Source organism: Tetrahymena thermophila (assembly GCF_000189635.1).
Source record: "Tetrahymena thermophila SB210 genomic scaffold scf_8254803, whole genome shotgun sequence".
Lineage (NCBI taxonomy): Eukaryota > Ciliophora > Oligohymenophorea > Hymenostomatida > Tetrahymenidae > Tetrahymena > Tetrahymena thermophila.
The window spans coordinates 1,945,895-1,954,886 of record NW_002476559.1 but is presented as its reverse complement, the minus strand read 5'-3'; the positions used below and the strand labels follow the sequence as shown (position 1 = coordinate 1,954,886).

The 8,992-nt window shown below is 23.8% G+C and overlaps 2 protein-coding genes across 2 annotated transcripts in view; both read left to right on the top strand. All coding sequences in view use genetic code 6, as the record gives it.

Moving 5' to 3' along the window:
* TTHERM_000019704 (cyclic nucleotide-binding domain protein) overlaps positions 1-799 on the top strand; it is a gene marked incomplete at both ends in the record, with an annotated part of 5,279 nt that extends 4,480 nt beyond the window's left edge. Inside the window, 3 exons of the mRNA XM_012795713.1 lie at positions 48-137; positions 408-497; positions 679-799. Coding sequence (XP_012651167.1) covers positions 48-137; positions 408-497; positions 679-799 — 301 coding nt within the window. The remainder of the gene's footprint in view (positions 1-47; positions 138-407; positions 498-678) is intronic.
* A 1,534-nt stretch (positions 800-2,333) lies between these two features.
* On the top strand, positions 2,334-8,615 carry TTHERM_00019700 (hypothetical protein; the record flags this gene model as incomplete). The annotated part of the gene is made up of 6 exons (XM_001008452.1): positions 2,334-2,540; positions 2,605-2,697; positions 2,762-2,829; positions 3,256-3,832; positions 3,949-4,133; positions 4,187-8,615. The coding sequence occupies 6 exons, from the start codon at positions 2,334-2,336 to the stop codon at positions 8,613-8,615; spliced, it is 5,559 nt and encodes a 1,852-aa protein (XP_001008452.1).
* Positions 8,616-8,992: the final 377 nt, after the last annotated feature.

The following is an 8,992-nucleotide window of genomic DNA, read 5'->3' as shown; positions in this document are numbered from 1 at the left end:
TCTAATTAAAAAATTAATTATTTAATTTTTCTTCAATATATATAAAGTAACAATTAAATTGGTGATGAAGGTGTATCAGGCTTATGCTTTGCTTTAACAAATTAAGCTAATCTCAAAAATTTGATACTTTATCTTAAGTAAAACTAATTTATTTTTTTTGGAGTGTAATATTTTTAAATATAAAAATTAATTTAATTTATTTTATAGTTTTTTATTTGATTTATTTAACTTTTTCTTTTTTATTATTTTTGTGCTTTTTTTATTATATGCTTATTAATTTAACTAACTCATTTTTTCATTTTCAGTTTTTGCTTATTTTATAATTAGTTTATTTCTTATTTTTTCATATTTTTTCTTCATTTTTTCCTTCTAATTAATAATATATTTTTTCTTCAAAATTTAAAAAGTTGCTATTTAATTACTGATGAATGTGTATTAGGTTTAGGCTCTGCTTTAGCAAATTGCACAAATCTCTCAACTTTGGAACTTATTCTTGAGTAAAAACAGTTTACTTATTTTGAAATTTGATATTTTTAATTATAAAATTGAATTTAAAACAATATAACTGCTTTTTATTTAATTCATCATTTTTCCTTTTTTATTCTTCAAATGTTTTTTTTATTTATTAATTTAAAATATAATTTTTAATATAAAAATTTAATTCTATTTATTTTTTAGGAATTCACAATTATTAGTAATTAATAAACCAAAAAAATTGAAAGTAAAAAGAAACTTTTGTAAATTAAAAAGATTAGTTACCTTAGAAATACTTTTTTTATTTCAATAACTCGCGGAATGAAATAAAAAGTTTGAATAAATATAAAATATTTAAATATTATATAATATGTATTATTATTCTTATTTTTGTAATTGGATAATTTAAAATAAATATTGATTGATAGATAGATAGATAGATAGATTTAGTATTATTTTTAAGTTTATGATAATCATATTTTGGTAAGTAAATAAAATTTTATTAAATATAAGAAAATTCAAAAATTAAATTTACTTATATAAATTAATTTTTTAAAAAATTAGCCATGAGTTTTCACCAAAAACTATCAAAGCTTTTAATAATTGCTAGTGTATTACTATGTCTTATTAAATTACATAAATGCTAAGCTTAAATTTTCCAGTTAAATTTTCATTTTAAATATCATTCATCATATTAAGGAATTTTAGGGGTTACAAATTACAACCCCTACATTTTTATTAATTTTTTATTTATTAAACATTTTTTACTTATTTTTTTCTTAGTTCAGGTTCTAAACCTCTTTCGATACCTTTTTTATTATTTTAAATTTTCCTTAATTTTTTAAATAATATTTATTATTCTACTCAATATTTATTTCCTACTACAGAAATAATTATCATAGAATAGCAATATTTGTTTATTTATTTCTTTATTAATCTTCTTTTAAAATTTAAATTGCTAAGTTAAAATGTAAGTTTGAAATAAAAAAATGTAATAAAAGTAAATTAATTAATTTACTAATAAATATGTCAAATAGATAGCTTATTAGAATTAAATTTTATTTTTTATTGTAAAATATAAGATAAAATAGTTTTTTATATAAAACAAATTAATTTCAAGAAAAATGAGAAAATTGAAGGAGTTGTGAAAAATTAATCTTTTAAATTAATATATAAGAAAATAAGTAAGCAGATATTAATGTTATATGCTTATATTGTTAATATATTTGATTAAATAATCAACCAGAGGTTAAGTGAATGTTTTTTGCAAATAAAAGTGTTTATTCTCAATAAATTAAAAATTAATTTAATTTAATTACATTCTTTAATTGATTGTTCATTACGAGTTTTATTTTTGTAAATGACCTTGCAGTCACTCATAAAGAATAATTAAATAGATAAACATAGATTAAGACTGAAATTATTAATTTATCTTAGTAAATATCTTCTTTTTCTTTTTTTGAAGCTTACTAGATTGTTTTATACTCAGAAAATTGCTTTATGTAAAAGATTTATGAGTTAATAATCTTTTATTTAATAGATCTACTCTTTTAATGGTAATATTAAATAAATTTTTCGTGTTTTCTGATAATAAATAATTTGTGATAAAAAATAGGCAATCACAAATATCCTTAATTTTATATTTTCATTATTTCTGCTTTTTTTTGTTTATTTGTTTTTCTATTAGTTGTTTCTGCATTGATAACAAAAGTATTGTTTCTTTGTTTAATTAATTAGATAGATAATCTTCTTAAAATATAATACAAATACATAACACATATTCTTATTAATTAACAAACTAAATAACTTGTAGAATTATAAATTAATATTAAAAACAAGATTGAATATTAAAGATTAAAATGAGGAAGGAAAATAGGCAATCAACTTTAACTGGATCTACTAGTAGTAGCACAGTAGCAGGGTCAACAGGCGCTACTGCTGTCAAAAGGGGATAGGTTACAGCATGTTAGATATGCTAGAAAAAGTTTGGTACATTTATGAAGGAACATTAGTGCAAAAGATGCACTAGAGCTGTTTGTGATGATTGCTCTAAATCGAAATCAAAAGTATTTATTTAGATTGATTGAAAATTTTAGTTATTTTATGGATGGTTTTTTTTTATATAATAAGATAATAGGTTATGAAGTAAAGCCAAATGTTGCACATAGAATTTGCAAATTTTGTAAAGAAGAAAGCGATTTTTAGAGTGAACTTAGAATGAAAGTATTAATTAGATTTTTGAGAAAAACAATATAAAAATATATTTTTGTGTAAATACAAAATTTAGAATAATTTAAGCTTTGGACACGATAGCGAGATTGCAGTTAAGTGGTGTTAAAGTCTGGATTTAATTAGGTAATTGTTTAATCAATTAGCATTTACATCATTAGAGTGATAGTTTATAAAAAGTGTTCCACAAAAAAGAGGAATCTCATTAGGGTATTTCATAAGGTAAAGATAACAGAAATATTACCAAAATACCTAATGTGAGCAGGAATTTAAAATAGAATACTGTCAAAAGCTTATCAGATGAAATTAAAAAAATTAATTCATTTTTAGAAATAATTTAATTTAAATTAATTCAGAGCAAATTGAAGTTTAAAAGATTTGTGATAGGTTTTTAAAGAAAGTTTAATAATAAATAATTGCTTTAAGCTAATTAAAAGATTGATTTATTGATTGATATATAGATAGATAGAAAGATTTATAAATAAATAACCTGATTATTATTTTTTTGAATATTCTATTTTTAAATATAAAAATTATCATATTGAAATATAGTGAGAAGAACAAGATCTAGGATTTGCAGTATTTAAGAGTTCAATTTGAAAATTAGTAAGCGAAGAATATTGCTGTACCTTTTTCTTACAATTAGTTTAGAAGGGATTTGAATTATTCGCATTTAGAGTTTATTCATTATATTTGCATTAAGGAAGGAGAAGAAAAATTAGACTTGTTTATCAAGAATATTATTTAAAAGCTAGCTGAAAAGTTAGGTTGGAAGTTTGTTCCACCTAAATTAGACCACTTAATTTTTTATTTGTTGTCTTTTTGCTCTGACTTTGTTGCTTTTCATATAATTTGCCATTTATATGAAAGAATGCTGCCAGAGTATGCTCTTGAGTACCTCACAAATAGCTCTGATGATAATTTGATTGAGAGCGAAATTTGGAATTCTGCTAGACAGGTTCTGATTGTTTGTATTAGAGATACCTTCAATTTCAATGATGTCGAAACAAAAGCAGTTAATGCATTTATTCTTAACGAAGGTAGAGAGATGATTTCAACTATGATGATTAATGATGTTACTTTCTAGACTTTCTACCATACATTCGAAGAAATGATGAGCGCTACAAAAGTTGGCTTTTATTTAAATATTATTGTGGATTTTTGTCAATTTACAAGATTGAACAACTTTTTATTTGAAAAAATTTATGTTAATCTAAAGAAAATATTTCTCGTATAAATAAATAGTTTGAAGAATGGGAAAAGTCATTCCTTGCGCTAATTAAATACAATTTGAATTCCATCAAAGACCCAAAAATAGACACTAAATATGCCATACTAAGAAACACAAAAATCATGGAAATCAAAAAGATTAAGAAGGATTATGAGAGCTAATTGAAAGATATTTCTTAAAAGATAAATAAAAGAAGTGGGTAAGTAGATTTTTAACAAGGTTTATTTTGAATAGAATTTTTTTAATTTACAGGAGTATAGTTAGATTAGATTCTATTAGTGAAATAGAAAAGCTCAGAGAGTAGTTGGAACATAAAGAAAAAGAGCTTAGTTAGCTAAAAAGCAATACTTTTGAGTTATCTCCCAAAAGCTATTAGGCTAAAGAGCTGATTGGAGAATCTGCAGATGGTGAGTACAATTTTGAAATAGCAGAAAATCAATTTAAAATTAATCAGGAATAATAGCAAAATTTTTTAAATGATCTTAGTAAGCTTGAATAGACTTTGCTTTAATCTTAAGAGAGAGAGGAAGTCCTTAATGCAAAAGTAAAATAGCAAAATGAGAATTTCGATAAAGAAATAAATGAATTAAAAACTCAATTGCAAAGCTTGAAGAGTAAAAGTGAGTTTTAAGAACAAGAGTTATAAAAGTATTAAAATGAAATTTAAGCTAAAAATCAAGAATTTTAGCATTTAAAATAGCAAATTAGCATGGCTGAAGAAAAAGAAAAAACTGTCAAAGATTAAATGGAATAAGACAAGAATAATTATTTAAATTAAATTAATGATTTCAATCAGTAAATAGAGAATTATAAGAAATAAATAGAACTTAATGAGAGTCAAATTCATAATTAGTAAACCAGCAGTAGCTAAAAAGAAGAAGAAATTAACAGATTGTACGAGAATATGAAAAATGAAAAAGAAAAAATATCTTTGGCATTAGAATAGAAGGAGAAAGGCCATATTTTGATTTTAAGTAACATGGAAGAATAGCTAAAGATTAAAGAGAGTTAATTGATTGATGTAAGAAAAATCTAAGAAAGTGAAAAAATTAAGCTCACTGAAATGGTTGAAAAAGTCGAAGAGTTAAAAAAAATACTTTCAGAAAAGAGTTCAAAAGAAATAGAATTGGTGAGGAATCACGAGGAAGCTATTCAAAAAGAAAGAGAAAATTATGAGGTTCTTTTGACAGAAAAGTAAAAGCAATGGGATATTAAAGAAAATAATTTTAATGAATAGATAAAAGAAGTTAATGAAAAAATGTCTAAATTAGAGTAGACTAAGAGTGAAGAAAAAAAGAATTTAACTAATTAGAACAGCTAATTGTAGGCTAGTATTTTATCTTTAGAAAGTAAATTGAAGTCTGAATCTGAAAAGCTTGCTTAATCTGAACAGTAAATTAAAAAACTATAGATGTCCTCCTCAGATTTAATTAACGATTAGAATTCTAAAATAACTGCTTTTGGTTCTTAAGTGGAGGGCTTACTACTTGAAATCGCAGCACTCAAAGAGTAAAATAAAAAGTAAAAAGAACTTGAAATTTAAATTGAAAACTTGTCTTGCTAAAACAAGAAAATGGAAAATGAATTAAATAAAAAAGCTATGAATTTATAACAAGTTGAAGAGTAAGAAAAAGATTTGAAAAAGTAGTTAAAAATTCTTGAAGAAAAAATTCAAGAACATGAAAGCAGCTTTTCAGCTTTGTAGCTAGCAGAAAACGAAAAGTAAGCCTTGCTCAAGTAGGAGATAGCATCTCTTGGTGAAAAAATAAAAGAGATTGAAACTCAATCAGATAAAAGAAAAGAAAAAATTGGAGAGCTAGAAAAGAGCTTAGCTGAAATTTAATAGGTAAAATCAGCTTTGGAAGAATAAATGGTCAAACAGAAGTCTGAGTTTTCATCTTTAGAGTTGGTTCTTTCATAGGAAAGGGAAAAGAATAAGGAAGTATTAGCTAATATGAAAAAATAATCTTAAAAAGAGAAGGAAGAGTTTGAAAATCAAATCAGCTAGCAAAAAGAATAGCATGAAATTAAGCTTAGAGAAACTTTAGAAGCAAATTCAGGAAAAGAATTGTAAGAATAGATTGAGTAAATCAAGGAGCAGTATTAGAAATAAAACAAAGAGTTGAGTGAGAAATGCAACGAATTGAATTTAAAATTAGAAAGCTAAAAATAAGAAAGAGAGAAAGAGGTTACTGAAATGAAGGAATAATTGAATTAGAAGGGTGAATCTATTCATTCTATGATCAAAAAACACGAAGAAGATGTGATAAATTAGAAAAAGCAGTTTGAAAATGAAAAAGAAAAATTAACAAAGTAATTTAATGATGAAAAATCTTAATTAGAAAGTTAGTTATAAGGTAAGGAGACTTAATTTATAGCTTTGTAAAGCTAGTTGAGTTTAGTCTAGTAGGAACTGCAAGAAAAAGAAAAGTAAAAAAAGAACTAAGAGTAAGAGCATTAAAAGATTTGTAGATAGCTTGAGAATACAATTGCTGAAAATAAGGCTTAAATTGAATCAATTAATAAGCAAAATGATGAAAAAATATCTAGTTTATTAGAAGAAAATATTTTGAATGTAAAAAATATTGAAGCAAGATATGTACAAGAAAAAGAAACATTGAATTCTTAATTGAGTGAATAAGATAAACAAATCAAAGTAAAAATTAATCAGATTTAAGAAGAACTGTCAAAAAAAATATCTAGCTTTGAAGAATTAAATTAATAGTTTGTTAGCTTGGAAGAAGAAAAAAACAATTTAAAATAATAAATACTTAGCTTGGAAGAAGAAAAGCAACAATTAGATTTGCAGACAAAGCAGAAGTAATAGGAATTTGAAGAAAAAGAATTAAATAGGGAAAAATAAATAGAAGAAATTAATAAAAATCATGAAATATAGATGTAAAAAATGTAGACAGAGTTAGATTCCAAGGTAGTTTTAATTAATGCTGCAAACGTTTAATTGGTCTAAGCAAAGAGTAAAATTGAAGAATACAAGAATTTGTATTCTTCTCACAAGGCTGATTTAGAAAAGTAAATATAAATAAATGAAGAAAGGGAATAAAGTTTCTTAAACAAAGAAAAAGAATGGAAAGAGAAACTTGATTAAAAAAATTTAACTTTAAGTGCTTTTTATGAAAATTAAAGCCAAATTTCCTAAAAAAACGAAGAAATTCAATAGCAACGTATCAAGCAATATGAACAATAAATGACATAGGTGTAATCAAGATTTGAAAACGATATATAATAATTACAAGCCAAACACAGCGCGGATATTTCTTCTATTGAACAAAAGTTTTAATAAGAAATAAAGCAAATGGAAAGTAAACTAAAGCAACAAGAAATTCTCCACGAATAATTGCTTAAACAATAAAAAGATCAACTTGAATAAGAGCATAACTAGGAAATATAGTCTTTGTAATCAGAAGTGAATTAAAAGGAAGATAAAATAAACTAAAGCTTGACCTAAATTAATCAGTTGTAAGCCTAGATTGATTCTATGAACAATGAAAAGAAAGAAAGCACCAATAAAATTATAGCTTTAGAAAAAGAGTCAGCTCAGCTGAAATAAAAACTCACAGAAATCAAGAACCCTGAAGAAATTCAACATTAAAAAGATGAAGGAGTTCTCAAATAATAATAGCAACAAATTTAGAAGCTAAATGAAGAAATAATTTTAATCAACAATTAAAAAAATTAATATGAATAAGAAATTAGATAGCTTAAATTAACACTTTAAAACAGCATTAAGTCTGCAAATGATTTAGATTAAGAAATTAGTAATTACCAGGCATTCAGAAATTCTTATTCCTCTTAATCAATTCATGAAGCAGAATCTAGCCACAGCTTAAATGTATCACCAACACACATTCCAAAATTAAATATGATGGCTCTAAGCAACAGAGAAACTAATGAATTCATTTCACCCAGAGGACCTGCAAGTGCTAACTCTAAATAAATAGAATTATAACTTCAAGTTAAATCTCTAGAAAATAAAAACAAGGAATTAAAAGAGAGTCTGCACCAATTTAATTAAGTTTAAAAAATTAATACTGAGATGAAAAAACTTCTTGAAGAAAACAGAAAATCAATCAAAGAATTAGAAACTGAACTCTAACTTAAAAAATCTGACAACGAATAAATGAAAACAGAAATTCAGAAGTTGAAAGAAGCTCTGATTGACTTTGAAAGTTTTGAGGAAAAGCTCTTAGAAATGCGCTAAATTGACATGAATCGCTTTGAATAAGTAAGAGACAAAATAGACGATTTAAAAGAAGTTTCATAATCTAAAATAGAACTCGTAAATATTATATAAATGTTTGCTTTGAACTTCAAAAAAGAGTTAGATGACAGAAACGAAAAAATCAAGCAATACTTAAAAAAGATAGAAAAAGTAAGCATTCAATTCAGAGAAATTTAAGAGTAGCATTAAGAAATGGAATAACTTCTACTATCCAATAAAATTGAAATCTCTCATATTGTAGATTAAAATCAAAAAAATTCATAATACCAGTAAAATACTTTGTATAGATCCAACTCATAATCTAGTGATTTTGATAGAAGATCTATTTCATCTGATCTGCCAGAATTCACCATCCCCAACAGAGTAAGACCATCTAATGATCCTAACTTAGCTAGAGACCATAATACCACATGCACAGGAGGTGAGTGCAATATATTTTGAAAAATAAAATCCTTCTTTATTATATATTAAATAAAATTCATATTAATTAGTTTTAACTTTAAATACTTCAAAGAAACTCAACAATCAATATTTTAAAAAGTTAATTAAACTTTTAAACTCTAAAAATAAAAATAAACATATTTATTTATGAATTTAAACAAAATACATACTGTAAATACTTACTAATTAATCGCAAGAAAAAACTTCAAAAATAAATTTAAATAAAAATAGTAAAAATTAATTTTATTGTGCTAGATAAATTTAATACTAATTTCACAACCCCCTTAAATCAAATATATACTTTAGGAGCTTTGTATTTTATTGTAATAAATTAACAAAACATTTAATTGATTAAAAGTGAAAGGATAAAATTAAAG